The sequence below is a fragment of the Cyprinodon variegatus genome, unplaced genomic scaffold, assembly GCF_000732505.1.
Source record: "Cyprinodon variegatus isolate N-32 unplaced genomic scaffold, C_variegatus-1.0 Scaffold137, whole genome shotgun sequence".
In the NCBI taxonomy this organism is placed as follows: Eukaryota; Metazoa; Chordata; class Actinopteri; order Cyprinodontiformes; family Cyprinodontidae; genus Cyprinodon; species Cyprinodon variegatus.
In genome coordinates this window covers 273866-291080 of record NW_015150590.1, presented here as the reverse complement: position 1 = coordinate 291080, position 17215 = coordinate 273866, and the positions used below count along the sequence as shown (strand labels likewise).

The 17215-nt window shown below is 33.1% G+C and overlaps 1 protein-coding gene across 2 annotated transcripts in view; it reads left to right on the top strand.

Annotated features, from left to right (window-relative positions):
• Window positions 1-17215, top strand: part of LOC107085917 (guanine nucleotide exchange factor VAV3-like) — a 65298-nt gene that overhangs the window by 9416 nt on the left and 38667 nt on the right. For both annotated transcript variants that reach the window (XM_015376574.1, XM_015376573.1), the window contains exons 3-10: window positions 8005-8063; window positions 8562-8627; window positions 9159-9276; window positions 11037-11129; window positions 11484-11552; window positions 11649-11752; window positions 12985-13084; window positions 13405-13500. In XM_015376574.1, coding sequence (XP_015232060.1) covers window positions 8005-8063; window positions 8562-8627; window positions 9159-9276; window positions 11037-11129; window positions 11484-11552; window positions 11649-11752; window positions 12985-13084; window positions 13405-13500 — 705 coding nt within the window. The remainder of the gene's footprint in view (window positions 1-8004; window positions 8064-8561; window positions 8628-9158; window positions 9277-11036; window positions 11130-11483; window positions 11553-11648; window positions 11753-12984; window positions 13085-13404; window positions 13501-17215) is intronic.

The window sequence follows — 17215 nt, the reverse complement described above, 5'->3', positions numbered from 1 at the left end:
TCTTTACAAATATATATATATATGACAGGCTAAGATTAAAGTGGGACCTTTTGTGAAAACATTGTCTTTGGCAACAGCAAATACCGTAGGTTAAAACACAAGATTCATTTTCCTAATATATTTTCTGTTTTATTTATAGGTGCTTTTTTTCTCTCTTGATCGTTTTATTTGTAGATACAGTCTGAAGACTGTATTATGTGAACAACAGAGGTATGTGCGGCAATCTACTGATAATGTAGTAATAGTGAAATACAGATATATTGAAACAAATTTTACCCTGAAGACTAGAGCTGTTTTTAACCAGTAAGTCCAAATTTATTAATTAAAAGTTCTTTCGTACCTGCAAATTTTTTGCACATCACATAAATTAATTTGCATTTTAGCCATATTTTTGTGTTAAAGGGGGTCAAAAAACATTCAAAACACATTTGTAAGCTCTTACATAACAGCTTTAATCATTTAATCCGATGATATAGGATTTAACCATGGTTTTAATTACCCTTTTGTGGTCTTAAGTTTTTACTAGTCATATGTGATTGTAGAAGTTTTGACAGTTGTGCAGTAATTGGCTGCTCATTGTGTGTGTGTGTATATATATAGATATATATATATATATATAGATATATATATATATATATCTATATATATATGTTATTTTTTAAGGTTTACTTTTAAAATATTTTTTCTCTTTTTTTGGTGTTGCCTTATTGTGGTTACTGTTTTCTGAGTGTAAGCACATATTCTGCATGACCAGGTCAGTGAGTTTTTAGTGTCTCTGCCTCGCTAATCGGTGGACTCCCTCTGCAGGAGCCTAATCTAATAATAATCCCTGAGGAAACCACACAGGCCGAGGGCTGTATTGTTGACAGCGTGAGTTCACTTGATGAGTAACTTGTAGTCAGTAGATCTGGAGAGCTCTAAACACGTTTCCGCCAGTGCAAACTGGTTTAAATATTTAGAAATTTTCATTTTTTTGCAACGGTAAATCTGCCATACAATGTATTTCCCCATGTGGCTAAGTTTCAGTCATTGCATAAAATCCTGAAACTAATATTATTTAGAGTCATTGCACACAGTGTTACTTTTTAAGCATTTACTTGTTTTTGATTTGATGGCAACTTTTTATTCCCCCAAAACCTAGTTTCTTAGAAAAAAAAAAAAGATTGCATAAGGGAGGCTTGGTTTGGGGAACATAATTTCAAAACAGAATTCAACATTTCATTTTATTCCAAAAAGAGGGCTTTGAATCAGTAAGCAATAAGCTATTCCCCATTCTCCTGAGCTCACGTTAGACTGTAGACGTATAGACTTTGTTAGCGGTTGGTTGAAGCTGAATAATCCGTGGTTGGTGAGTTTCTTCCAAGCTTATAGATGTATTTTGTTTCAAAATTTTCTTAAGGCATCTCTTATCCCTGTTAATTGTTTTTCTTTTTTCCCTATTTCTTCCTTTCACTAAACTTTCCCGAATAATATACTTGGTAATAAAACTAAGCGGTCAGATTCTATTGCAGTAGTCCTCCTCATAATTATTTATGCTCCTGTAGAGCCATAATACTTATATCTTTGTGTTTTAATGTAAGCCAGTATAAAATCTGAAAATACTTATTTATATATTAAAAACTGTGATGAAAATGTTGGTATTGATTAGAGTTCACACAGATCTTTTTAAAAAACGTTATTTCTTTTATGACCACAATGTCTGAGGTAGTAAATGTCTGACAGTTAGTGCCAATCTACATATTATCTACATGCAGAGCATTGAACCAAATATTGTATCCAAAGAGTTGTTTGCAATTGAAAAGTTTTCCTCACAAAAAAAAAAAAAGAATTACATCAATAAATAAAATGAGTGTTCAGCTTTGTCATCTCTAACACTGTACTTTTCTAAAGTGATTAATTTGGGTTTTTCATTACCTGTAATAGCCATAGTTATAAGACAAACTAAGAGACAACTACAGTTGAACTACATTCTTACACTCCTGGCAGTGTTTCAGTTTCCCTATTTTTTTTAAAACTTTAATGTAATTTAAAGAAGTTAAAATGTAGTTTTATAGCCACGCCTCAGTAATTTAATTTTAGCATGTATTCCTGTTTCTTTCCTTCAGCTCAGTGTGCTGTGACCTAAAGAAGCTTCTAGTTAATCTGGCTTGCTGATAATCCCAAAAGGGAGCTGCTGCCTGCAAATATGTACAGTACATCCAAGCTGGGCCGCGTAATCTCAGTCATGTTCAAGGGTTATCCATCAAGCGGACATGGCTGTGGTGGAGAAGGATTTCTCTGTAACATAAGAAAATAGGTTTCCGCAAGTTGGACTGGGTGATTGAGCTGGATTTGCCCCAGAAATGGCTGTACAGCTGAAAAAGAAGTGGTCAATCTCTTCCTTATTTTGAAGATTCACAAGAGAACATTGTAAATCTCAGGCAGTTTAATCCACTTGGGTTTGAGTTGTGCCAAGGATGCCCCATTGACTGGACATTTGTGCGCTGAATATCTAATGAGAGCTCTCTAACCTACATTCCTCTGAGTTTCTACACGCTTCTGTGAATACATGCAGCCGCCTGAAGGCTAATGGCTACTGAAGAGAATTGAAGAGGCAAAATATTAGTTTTTTCTTCCTGTACTATGGCACACACAAACAAAGAAAACACACATTGAAGCTTATTTTAATTTTAATTCTTTGAATTTTTTTTTTTTTTTTTTACTTGCTTTGCCTTTTAATATTAAATCACCCATTTTGAACATTAAACATTTTTTTTTCTTCTGTAAAGGGTATTCAGAAAGAGAGACCCCTAGTGTGTTAGATTAATCATATTATTTGACAGGGGAAATTTTTCTATAGTATTTTTCTCTCTTGTCCAATTTCATTCATACAATATCAATAATATGGAGAATTTGGAAGACCTACATTTCTGTTATTCTGTACGACAACAAATTGTCCTGAAACGCATTTAAATGACTCATATAATCCCATTTAAAATTTTCATAATCTTTTTTTTTCTTTTTTTTTGTGTAACAGCCCCATAACTAAAGTGGTCAACCAATACAAGGAGAGATAGTTTTAGACTAAATATAAATTACCTACCATTGTGAGAAAATAAAAATATCTGAAATGGTGTTTTATTATTTTCAAACATATTTTTCAGTGAAGAAATAAACCTGCTGGTATTTTAGCATTGAGGGTTTAATTGTATAAATTAAAGTAGCTTTAGATAAGTGTCTCTCCAGTTACTGAAATCGAGGAGATACAAAGCCCGAATTTAACAAAAGCATGAAGTAAATTCGGGGCAATTGCTTTAAAGCGGAAACAGGTACCAAACTGCACTGGTATAACTTAAGTGACTGTGTTTTACAGGTTGCTTGATGACAGGTAGAGAGTTTTAATGTTATATTGTTGTAACCTTTATCGCACTGCCCTCAGAGTTGGAGACACTTTGACTAAATAGGCCACAGTAACTAAGGTGGTTGAACTGCACTAAGGTTGTGGCTTTGCATTTCAAGTCACATGCGGCTTTAGCAGAAAGACTTTGTGTTTGAGAGCAACTAGTTTTTAAGACATATAAGAAAAAGCAATCAACAATAAAGTTTATTTTAATGATCAGATTGCCCTCTACGCTTAAGGCTATAATGTTAGTACACTAATTCCACTTTAAGTGTTTCTCTTGAATAAGTTTTTATTTTGACGTATGGCAAAAATAAGAGCCCACCTTTGTGGGCTGTCTTTGCTCTCTGTTTCTGAATGATTACAACAGGTTTGTTAGGGCTGTGCATTCATAAAAAACGACAGCACTGCTAATTTAAATCATCTTGCATTCTGAGCAAATATGTATTTAGCTATAGCTAGAAAAAACATCCTAGTTACTTTTCTTGCTGTGATGCCGATTTCCTTATTTAAAGGTAGTGTGCAATCTGGTTTCAAGAGTTTTTCAGCTTGTCCACCTATGTGAGGCAAAGCCACAGCTTTTAAACAGGAAGAGGAGGTAAACTGCAGCTGCTTGTGTTGTTAGATCGAATCCATCTTCATTTTCTTTTAGTCATGTTTACAAATCCAAACCCTTTGAATAAACCCTTAAACGATGTAAGTTAATTAGATTGCTTTCTCTATATTAGGGAGTAAATTGTTAAATAATCAGAATGACACTAGTAATGGCTGAACTTACTAACGCAATTAATTTAGGGCTTCAACTAATGATTATTTTGCAAATTGATTAATCTGTTCCTTATTTTTTTTATTCATAATCGGATAGCAAAAGGTTCCCTTAAAGAAGACTTTCTACAAATTTAAACCAGGTGAAACTAAAACTTTTCCACTTGAGGAGCTCTCGATAGAGCATATTGACAGACACATATTGGCCTTTTTTAAATGCAAAATGTTTATATATATTTTTTTACAACCTTGGTAAAATTGCTGCTCAAAGGTGGGTTGCTCTGTCCGCTAAAGACACATTTTACAGTCTCATACTCCAGTTAATTCAATTAATTGTTTCAGCCCTAGATTAATTAATAATTGAATTGGATTTAGAAAAAAATGTGGATAATATCACTTAAACAAGATTTTAAGATATTTATAAGGTTATATGTGTTTTTTGTTATTTTGTGCAAATTAAAACCTTTTATTTCTATTTTAAATGCTTCAATGCACCATTAAAATGCAAGAAAGAAAGGAGGTAATATAACCATATCATTCACTTTTTGCACATATATAAATCTCTATTTTAAAAGCCATTTTTAGATGTGTTCCCAGAGGCTGTTATAAGACCTTTAATGTGTGCCACAGACACTTGTGCACCAACCACCATCATACTGACACAGATAGTGTGACAGATGGGTATCAGTTAGAGGTAGCATGACCATTTCCTGGAGAGGCTGCATGTCTCTGTGTCGGGGTTTCTTTAGTCACGTTTATGATTTGCGTTTTAATTCACTAACCCAAGGAAAATAATGTAGCTCACATCTTTTTTTTTTTTATTTTGCAAATTTTCACAACATAGCATAATAGGCAAATTCCCACATTGGTAGCTTTATCTCATTGGGAACAGCTATTAAATGAATTTTTAATAAATTGGCAAATCAGCATATTGTTCTCAAAGCCGTTTCCGACATCTGAGGGACTTTTAATGTGGCATGGTCTTTGGTGGAATTGTCTGGACATTTGTTGGTTTAACACTCTGTAGACTGTTATCTGGATATTTTTACACCTATTTCCATCAGATATTTGAAGGGTTAACCTCCTAATAAACATATAAATCACTTTCGTCAGAGGAACTGCGATAAAGTAAGAAATGAAGTAAATAATTGTAATTTTAGCTTTTTTCTCCAACTGATGAATCAAGTAAAACAAAACATCAATATACTAAAAAAAAAAAAAAAAAGACAATGTACATTTTATTTTGTTTCTTCTGGCTGAATGTCCTGAAAAACATACTAAACAGTGACTGATATAATTACCAAACTTAAATATGTGCTGTCACACACCTTTGTTTCTAGCTGAAATGTTATATAACTTTTCATCCAACCACCACTGGACAGGTGGCAAGCACGTCGCAAGAGTCTCACCTTGGTCAATAACCATGTTTCTAATAAGACGCTGCACTAAAACTTCACTTTTTTTTAGACATTGACTTCAAAAAGTTTCAAATTATCCTAGTCCTTAAATTGCATTTACAATTTCATTGATTTCTAGACACGAAGTCCAGATTTCTTAACCCTTTGTTTTCCTCTGTGCTGTGTTTCACAGAGGTGCCAACTTCGTATACTTTTAAAAAACCACAACCCCATTTTAAATAAAGTTGCCACACCGACCAAACTGTGAATGAGAAGTTTGCAACAGAAAACTGGAGTTTTGACTGAGGGAGATTTGACTTAATTAAAACTACTTAATCATATTTTCAGTAGCAGGAATCAATCAATCAATATTAATTTAAAATCTATTAAAAAACAGTAAGAACACTTTTTTCTGTTCAGGCAGCTTTCTTGTTATATATGTCAGTGAAGGAGTGTGTATTTCCTCCATTAAGGCATAAGCATAGGTAATCAAAGTTAGTGTTATATTAATAATCACTTACATTTACTTACCCTACAAAATTAAGAAGCAGTGTTTTAGAATAAGAAATAAATGTAAAAGATATTATTTGATCAGATGAAAACCTTAACTTTTAAATAACCTTTTCACTGTTTGCACCATATATATTTGTCTTTGCACTGCTCTGAACTTCCATATCAACGCATTTTGCACCATGCTTTTCTCCCACACTGTTTACATTTGATCACCGCTGCACTTTAAAGGTGTTTACAGCACAAGTATGAACTATAATAACTTGTGAAAGAAAAAAAGGAGATATACAATATTTAGACCATTTTGGGAGGCTGGTTATTCCCTTATCTCCTTATCAGAAGAGGCAAAATGCTTTGCCTCCTGTATGGATATGATTGTATTTCCTCTCATTGCAGCTCTTTTGTCCCATATTTCACTCCTATGTATTATTTCAGCTTGGATTTAATCCCTATACATAGTTGTTCTTTGGCACGGCGGTTGCTCCTGCGCCTGAAAGCCTTATGACTTGACTTAGGTTTGACAGTCATAAAAAAAGAAAAAACTATTAATATGTTATTAGTATCTAATATGTACTCAGGAGTGAAAGCAAGCAAGTATGGAAGTTAAAGACAGCAGCAGTTCTCATAGAACACTTGCTGCTAAGATATCTGAATAAAACAATATTTGTTTTTCCTTTTAAAATGTAACTTTATCTCACATTTCCTCATCACACGCCAGGTCTCTCATTATGCTGAGATTTATAGTGTACATCGAAATATCTTTATTGTTTAGATCTGGTTTCCAAAAATGATTAAAAGGAAATATACACCTGAATTTATTTACTGTGGAACAGTAAAGGGTGTCTATTCTATTCTATTCTATTCTATTCTATTCTATTCTATTCTATTCTATTCTATTCTATTCTATTCTATTCTATTCTATTCTATTTCATTCTATTTTATTCCACTCTATTCTATTCGATTCTATTTTATTGTATTTCATTGTGTTCTATTGTATTTCATTCTATTCTATTCTATTATATTTCATTCTATTCTATTCCATTCTATTGTATTTCATTCTGTTCTATTGTATTCTATTTCATTCTATTCTATTCTATTGCATTCTATTCTACTTCATTCTATTCTATTCTATTTTATTTCACTCTATTCTATTCGATTCCATTTTATTGTATTTCATTCTGTTCTATTGTGTTTCATGCTATTCTATTCTATTTCATTCTATTATATTATATTTCCTTCTATTCTATTCTATTCTATTCTATTCTATTGTATTTCATTCTGTTCTATTGTATTTCATTCTATTCTATTATATTTCATTCTATTCTATTCTATTTCATTCTATTCTATTTTATTCTATTTTATTCTATTTCATTCTATTCTATTCTATTTCATTCTATTCTACTTTATTCTATTCTATTCTACGAACCAGTTTAAATCTCTGTCTAGTTTTTTTTCTAAGTGAAATACCTATTTCTGTTTATAATGGAAAGAAAATGTGGACTTTTTTAACTTTCGAGACAATAAAAACTGGAATGCAGCTGTTTCTTACATGCTAAGGCAAATTGACAGTATTTAAATATAGTTGTAAGTCATTATTTAGTTGTATTTTTGTATATTTAGTATATAAATAAACTCCTGAACTACAACGTTTAGTGATGGAATGCATTTGATTAGAAACATTTTTTTTAAACTCAGTTTGAGACATGACTCAAACTTTGGGTAAAAGACTTTAGACCTGAATTGGACTTACTGAAATTAGTTGGAACACCTTTTGGTAAAAGAGATTAAAGGCTTTTTAATCATCTTTATTTATTTCTTTGAGTTCAAGTTGATTAAAGTGGAACAAATATTTTGTATTATTTGCAGAAACTTTTGCAAATAAATTTGTATTGTATTGTGTTCTCTAAATGTAAGATATGATAAACAAATGAACATATAATTTTCTATCAACAGGTCATGGACACTCTGTCAAAGCTTTCTTATACAGCAGTGGCTCAGCAAGGTGGATTCAAGTAAGTTTTATATATATATATATATATATTTATGTCTATTCAAAATACCTTCTACTTGCACATCTATTTTATTTCCATTCGCTGCCACCTCCACCTCCTCCTTCCCTCCTTACGGAAACTGCAGTGAAATTTACAGCCTGGAGTTACCCATAAATTTCCATTTCGATTCAATATAAGAACTGAAAAAAAAGAATAAAAATATTATTCTAAATAACCAACTTGTTTATTTAACATTTCCTGAGGAGTAAGCAATACAAAAAAAAAAAACTACCGGTAACTGCTTTGTTTTCCTCCAGAAAGGTAGAAAAAACTAAGAGCCAGACAGACCATTAATCAGACCATTAAAACCTATTTATGTTGAACAAATTCATCTCTGTTCAGATTTTATGAAAGCATATATGTTTTGCTAAAGCTTAAATACATTTATAGATAAAAAAACCGCCACTTTTCGACCCTCAATAGATGACTAAAGTCCTGCTGCTTTTACCTTCCTTCCAGGCCATTTCCAATGGAGGAGAGCCTGAAAGACGAGGAGATTTACAACAACCTCCAGGACTTGATTGAGTGAGTGTAAAGGCTCCTCTCTGTAAGCCCGTTAGCTGTTGATAGAGTGTTTATTTTATTTAGATGCATGGGCAGTTTTACTTTCTCACCATCTTTTTTTGTTAGGCGCCAAGGCTGAAGCCTTGGTGGAGTTTCCCTCTTACTGTCAGAGATTTCAAATTAGTAATTTGTTATGTTTTTGCTAAAATTCTTCTGTACAAACCATATTAAGATTCTAGTTGGGAGCTTTTTGCAGAGTGTATTTATATTTTTTTTCCTGCCACATCAGTGTTACAGATCAGTATGTTTGAATCCTGAGCTGTCCTGTTAAAGGGTTAAAGATTATTCCTTCATACCTGCATGCTGGTATGATATGAAGTTATGATAAACAGCTGAGCTTTAGAAAAATAAACTTTTTGCAATATTTACAAATATAGCAATTTTTGAATTTTATTCACACAGCTTATATAAGTACAAGGTACCCTACTTGTGATAGATGTTTTGCATGATCAGACCTGTTAATGTTTGTGCATGCATGTGTGTATGTGATAGCGAGAATGTTCCTGAGGATGAAGACGACTTGTATGCAGCGGTATACGGGCTAGAAGACGAGTATGCTGGTGGCGAGATCTATGAAGACCTTATGAAGACTGAGCAGCATGCACCATTGGTACAGCAATGAGTCAGACAAACACACACATGCACCCACACATGAGCACTGGTATGAAAACTTCATATTGGGTTTATCACTAGTGTACATCAACATCAGAGTAACTTTAAACACTGACAGCTCTAAAGTGCTTATTTGTTATTTAACTTCCACGTAGGGAATGTGTTGATTATTTTTTTTGCAGATGTGAAAAGAAAGTACATTCTAACAGGTAAAGTGTTTTACCACTGTTACTGAGTGGGCTTTTTTTGTTGTTTCTTTTTATTTTTTTTTGTTAACCAGAAATCAACTTCCTGGAAGCTTTTCATCTACTGACACTGTGTTTTGTGTGCTTTTTCATTGTGAATCCGAAACCAGGGCCATTTACGTAGATTATGTCCCCTGACACTCAGCAGGTCTTCCTCTTGCAGAAGTGCCACTTCAATGAAGGGACACTACAAAAGAGGCATCCACAATGCTATTAAAAAATTAAATCTGATTGTTAAAGCATTCATGACAGGTCCCTTCATAGTGATTATTGTTTAAAAGCCACAGGCTGCCACTAGGTGGAAATGTGTTGATTTTAAAGTGAAGAGTAAAAAATTGGGATCTCAAATAGATATTACAACTTGCTATCTTGCTAAGACATCAGTTATTAAAAACTGATAGGAACAGAAAGTGCATTCAAACCCCCACCCCACAACACAGACAGACACACATATCAATGGCAATCCCTATGGAAACTTTGCTCTGTTTTTCCATTCATTTGCATAGCCTAACCAAGATCCTAACCATTACCAATACATCCCTCACTCTATCCTAACCTCAATCCATACCCTAACCCCAAACCTAGCCCAAGAAAATAACATTTCCTCATCTAAACCAGTCTTTAGTCCTCACAAAGTAGGACAATCATTGGAATTTGGCAGCAAACTGACCACACAAAGTAGCACATTTGTATGCGGGTGCACGCAGACACACACAAACCCAGCATTACCGCTGCAACACTTGTATCTAAACTTAAAATACACAAATTATCAATACCATATATTTTCTGAAGGCATTACAGTAGTTACTAAAATAATGCTTATATCTCTCCCTCTATATTTCCATAGAGGACCATTTTTTCCTCAATGAGCTATCTGACCTAACATTGCAGGATTCTATCAATGTATTTCAAGGCTAAGAGGTAGCCTAGTGCTTAGAATGGGGACACTTGTGTCTGACACTATATTGTCCAAAGTGTATGTCTGTCTGTATGTACATGAAGGTCGATGCATCCTGCTCTTAATCTACAGGGTTCAGTTTGTTGATGGACTCTTTTCTCACAGTAGCAGCTTTTAACTATTCTGTAAATGTCTTCCAAAAGTCTAAGGGGAGAACTGCAGTCTTCCCACTAATTCATCCCTAAAAAGTTCTTTAGAGTTAAGGTCAGAACTCTGTGCAGACCTGTCAAGTTTTCCTTACCAAACTGTATTCTTATGCAGCCATGGAAGGGGATTCAAATTCCCTGATATGACTAATCTGATACCTTTGGCTATATATATTCTACTCGATTGTCCATTGCCTTCTTGTTTTAGGATCCAAAAGTGATAAAGTTTGTTTGTTATGTATCAAAATGTAAAGACCAGAAATCATTTGTGTGATAAATGTTGATTTAATTGTTTAATCACTTGCAAACTGTTTGGAGTTTTTTTTCCCTCTATATACCCAATAGAAAGTTACATTTCTCTATCACTTGGTGTCATTCAAACAGCGTTTTCTCTTGTGTGTCTTTCTAGAAACAGGCGGAAGTTGATGTTCGTAGCTGCTGTCTTTCAGAGATTAAACAGACAGAAGAGAGATACACAGAGACTCTGGAGTCCATCGAGAAGGTGCTGCACCAACATATATATTAAGTTACTTATTAATATATCACACATTGAAACAATCACATTATTTCGCTGTGTGTTATAGGTAACAATGATGATGATCTCAACGCCAGACTTGTACATCTTAATGTGATAAAAATAATGATAATTTTGCATGAAGGATTTTTGTTTTTTGGGGATTATTAAAGACATTTCCAGTTAACACATCTAACCTCTCTGTCACACTATTGTCATTCATTAAATGATTCATCTGTATGGTTTATATTTAAGTATATGATTATTTTGAATTATAAGCAAAAAATGTGAAGCATGGCAAAATAAAATTTTAGTGATGGTTTTATGAAATTTCTTTTTTAGTACTTCCTGAATCCATTAAAGAAATTCTTCTCCGAGGCCGAAATTGACAAAGTTTTTGTCAACATTCCTGTAAGTCAAATTATATATTTTTTTTACCTCTTAACCAAATAATATGAAAACAATACCCCCTTTTTTAAATGCTCATTGCTTTTTTCTCCAATGCAGGATTTGGTAAAAGTTCACAAAAGCCTCATGGCCGAACTGCAAGACTCCATCCTCAACAAAAACGCCCTTAATCTCTACCAAATCTTTATCAGCTATAAGGACAGGTACTAAACAAGTCTGACACAAAGATAAAAAAAAAAAAATTGGTTTGATTATTAGTTCTTTAGTGGGTGTTAAATGAAGATTCTTAAAAATTCTGAACTGTAGTGATGTTTCCGGTTATACCTCTCACATTCATTAACCACAAAGTTCAGTGAGTTTTACTTAAGGTTTATTTGATGATAAAATTAGAAAAGTGTGGCATGGGTTTTTACTTAAGTTCACCTATCATCGCACCCTACATCTCTTTTTGAAACCACTCTGCATCACTTCTGCCTTATATCTCACTCATCTAGGCATATCTGCAAGCAAGAAATTGCTGTTATTTCTTCAGAACTCAAGTTCAGCCATACCAGATTGAGCGTATTTATGAATAGTTAATAAGGCCTTTCTGTGTCATAAATCTGTTCGATTTGTATAGATTTTTAAAATAGCTTTTATGTATTTCATCATGGCCTTTGCTATATGTTTAGAGTTGCATTACTCAACAAAAAACTCTGTTTCATGTTTAAGTTCTGGAACCTTCTATGATCTAACCCCCGAGATTCCTAGAACTGAAACCTAGAATATTTTCCAGACACTTAAGTGCCATCCTTTAAAAGTAACCGTAGGCCTTCTTGCTGCTTTTTCAATTTATGCTCCTTTTTGCTTACCTGTAAGTTTGTTTTGGTGTATTTTCAGTGAACTTTTACTCTTTTAACTCAGATGTTTGGCCTTACTCGTGGTCCTCTGTTTGCATACTAATGTTCCCTAAAAAAACCTATGAGGCGCTCACATAACAGCTGTATTCAAAAGAGGTTGAATCACACAAGGATTTAGTTAATTTACTAATTAGAAACCCCTTAAGAAAAGAAATTTGTTGCATTGTAATTTATTTAGTAGTAACAGTGTAAAAATTACTGACTTATTTGTAAAAACACTTTAAGGCCAGTTATCACTGTATCACAGTGTGTGAGTGTGTGTGTGAATGGGTGAATGAATATAGTGTAAAGCGCTTTGGTCAAGTCTCCTAACTTGAATAAAGGCGCTATATAAATACATGCCATTTACCATTTTTGCCATTTTAAAGGTAATCCATATAAACTATCCCACTATTTATTTCATTGTTTGTAATTATAGTATGAAATAAAGACAATTTACTGTAAAAGTAGGATTACTGTGTCAAAGCACATAGATCTCTGGTGGTTTTCAGGAAGTAGTGTCTTTAGTAAATCATCCTTTCTTTCTGATTTTATAGACTTCTCATATATGGGATATACTGCAGTCGGGTGGAGATCGCCATCGCTGTCTTAGACCTTATCTGCAAAGAGAAAGAGGATGTTCGACTGAAACTAGAGGTGATTTTACTTTTGAAGACCAGTTTTCTGAAACTCCTTGTGCTCCATGTACTTTACACTAAGCACCATTTATTAACCTGTACTGCCCCCTGATGTGTATTTTCTGCATTACACATACACTGGCTTTTTTTGTTTATCAGGAGGAACAAATCTGAAAAAAAGATAAACCCTGTTTAGTCTTGTAAAATAAAATTACTCCTGAAAAGAACATAGACTTAGAAAAAAAAGAGAAAACCTTTAAAACATAAACATATACAGCATCTGCCACTGTGCAGCTTGGGCTAAACCAATGTAAATGTTTGTTTTGTGTAATTTTGTAGGAATGCTCCAAAAGGGCCAACAATGGGAAGTTCACCCTGAGGGACCTGTTGGTTGTTCCAATGCAAAGAGTTCTGAAGTACCATCTATTGCTACAGGTAGGCTGGTCTAAAGCACTGTTTTGAAGAATTATTAATATAAAAATGGCTGATTTTAAATTTTAAGTATTATTGTGGCCATATTTTTTCAGCAGTTTGGTGTTATACACTTCATTCTCACTATATGCTTTTCCCATTTCAGGTTACTACTTTGTTAACACATTAAGTGACAGCTCAACACTTTGAACTAGAATGACCCCCAACATTAGATCTGTTTTAATCTTAAATGGTGGAATACAAACATTTTATTCTGTATCTTTCTTGCTGTTGATATAACAGTCTGATTGTTGGGTTAAATCAGTGTTTTGTAAAAAAACAAAACAAAACCTTTGCTCTATGAAACTGTTGACTATGCTTGAAGTCACCAGTAAGACAATATCTATTTCAGAACTGCTAGTAAATGTTTTCTAAATATTATCAATTGCCACTGAATAAATTTTATTGTAATCTAATTTAATTTAAACAAAAAACGGTAGTGTTTCAATTCTCGCTATTTGCACTTGGCTGAAGTTATAAAAGTTTTGTCAAGTTTATTTCAGGTGGTAAAATGCTTTTGTTTAAGCATCTAAATAAGCACTAGAGGGCGACATCCTCCACTGTAATTTTCAATTTTGCCATATGAAGAAAAATAGTATTTCATAATTACTTTACCATTGAAATGTGATCTTGCAGACCAAAGTTTTGTTATTTCCCAAAAACTTTAACATCAAAGAAAAAAGATTTAAGGGAAAAAGTTCCTGTTATATGACCTAACTGAAAATTATTATACATACATTTCTAAATGATATAATCTATGTTGAAATTTGAGAAACTCCTATTGCGCTCACTTATAAAAATTGAAGATGTTTTTTGTGTATTCTCTCTCCAATGCTCATATTCCCTCCACTATTTGACACCATCTCCTCTGGTTTATATAAATCTAAGGTCAGATTACAGATGGCAGAACAGAAAAGGGCAATACCTAAAGAAAGGTTTTAAATCTTTGTGGAGGGTAAAGGCTTTCATGGTAAATGACGTTGATGCAGAGAGTTTATAGCCATTGAGGAAAATAAAGGCTAACGACAAAAAGCAAGGCGATATGCTTTGTATATTTGTTCATTACATGTAACAATATTAGAAGAGTTGGCTCTCCTTAAATCAGGCCTTACATTTTTCTTATCCCCCTTTAATATTTTTATGTATAATAGACCTACAGAGTATATAATAGTGCAAAATGATATATTATCATGATTATTTTCTGTTATAAATAAATAATCACTGTAAACACAATATTGACAGCTTGTGTGATTAACAGGCAGCATATGCCACTTTAGAAATAACAACTTGGCCTCAATATAAGGCAATACTGTGTTGGAAGGTTCGTGTGGAAACAAGCTTCTTCCATTATACTTGGTTTGCACGACAACTGTCATGTGCTAATTAAAGAAAATGGAAATAATTGGCTGTGATGCCACATTAATAGTCACATACCCACTGTGAACCTTCCACCTTGTATCCAACTATAGGTGGAATATTCTATTATGCTTTCAAAAGGTGGCAGCATTTCATGTAGCAAAAATAAATCCTTATTTCATATTTTTTAGACCTATGTAACTTACATTTTTCTTACATTCATGGCAAGCTAGGAAACAGTGTGTCACAGCTTTAAGTTTTCTAGGTTTTGAAAACTGAGCCTCCACAGAGTGTAGGGAGGTAAGCCAAACCTTGCAGGAACTTTTCTTTGAAAAAAAAAACATGATGCAAAGAAAAACACAATTCATGCAACAAAATCTTTTAAAAGAGTGATTATACCTTTTTCTCACAAGGGCTTGGAGCAGTGGCAGCTCCATAGACATATCTCTATGTAGACATATCTCTGCAGGAGCTAAAGATGGGCTAAGCATAGAACTGAGGATGCAATGAAGTATTCTTTACACACACGGATGCAAACAAAAGCAGAAGTGTACTTAAATCTGCAAAAGTTAACAATAAGGTATATCATGAACATATTGTGTGTAGTATAATATATAAACTATTAAAATGCATTCACTGTGTTTTGTTTTCCCAGACCTGGGAAACAAACACAGTGAATTCATTGTGAATCCATCAGCAACATCTGGTGAATTAAATAATAATAATAATAAGTGTAGAATTACCTTCAAATAGTTAGTGAAATGACATGTTCTGAATAATTAATTTTGCAGTAATTCACAGAAATTGACAGTTTACAGTAGTTTAGTTTATTTCCACGAGAGTGAAATACACAATAATAGTTTGTTTTAATAGTACGAATATGAAATAAGGTTACCAAAAGCTGTCAAGGGGTTTAAAAAGTGTTACTCTCCATATAAATGTGTAAATCTTTAACCCCCCCCCCCCCCCCCCTTTAATAAAAAATAGAAATACTTTGAAATTACAGGAGTGGAAATCATATATGAAATAACGCCAAAAATGGTATAAAACACATTTTCATAAATTTTAACTATTTTCTATTTTCAAAGAACAGTAATTTGGATTGGACAGTTGCACCACATATTTTGACAATCTCAATTATTGAAATAAATTACAAAATAATGAAAGCTTTCTTAAAAAAAATCTTAGTGATTGCAACTAGAAAGGAGGTACTACTGATATATACTTTTATAAATTTAAATGTTGTTTTTTTTTAAACTGGTTATGTTTTGTGAGGAAAGAATTACAATAACCACATGTTTCAGAATATTAACTAATAAAGATTATTAATCTAAAATTTTGTTGAGGATGCTATGGGGGGCTGACTTTTACAGGGCTAGCTTTAACCCCTCCTGGCGTCGCCACCAGCTGCAACCATGCCCTTCTGAAGTTGAGATGTCATGACAGACCGGTCAGCCAATCAGACGCAAACTGTGAGAGAGACTCCGCTGAATTATTTTAGAGATGGATTTTCTTATAAAAAACTTTAATGCGTTTTGATCTTCCTTAGATAACTCTTTTTGGAGCAAAAAAACAGAATTCATACTCATACTTTAAGACTTCCACTGTGTGGATGAGAAGTTTATTTCTTTATACTAGTTTAAAAAAGCACATTTTGAGGTGAGTTAAAGAGGTAAAATGTCTGATGTCTGATAAAATGTCTTTAATGTTTGGCCATAAAACCAAATTAATATTATTATGAACTTCTGTTTTATGATGACAGCTTCCATCAAACACTTGCACACAACTAGTGTAGCAAAAAAATAATTTATTTTTTCTCTACCGAATATATACTATTTTAATAAGAAAAAGAAGAACAAGTTAAATGTCCGATGATAATTTAATCACTTCTTTTTCCCATGAAAAACATTTAAAATGGCCCTGCACTGCAGATGTGTCTGCAGACAATATTATTAGTCTTGTTTAAATAAACTTAAGCTCAGTGTTATGAAATAATCAATCAGTGCTGATTAACTTGCAATGTAAAGTAATAAACATGAAAACTTTTTTTTATTGAACTGGACTAAATCAGATAATCTGTTATTAAAACACAAAATTAGGTGCATTCATTCTACAGTAGAGAAACTACTGCCTGAAATGAGTAAGCCTTCACTGTTCTGTGTACAGCTACCTTAACTTACTACCTTAAGTGCTCTGAAATCAGTTACCGTAATTCATAAGAGCCAAGTCTTTCGAAAGAAAACCAAGACCCTGGAAGGATTTTAAATGTATTTGCTCCTGTAATTGCATTCATCTGGAAAAGGTTCAGCTAAGAGATGTTGGT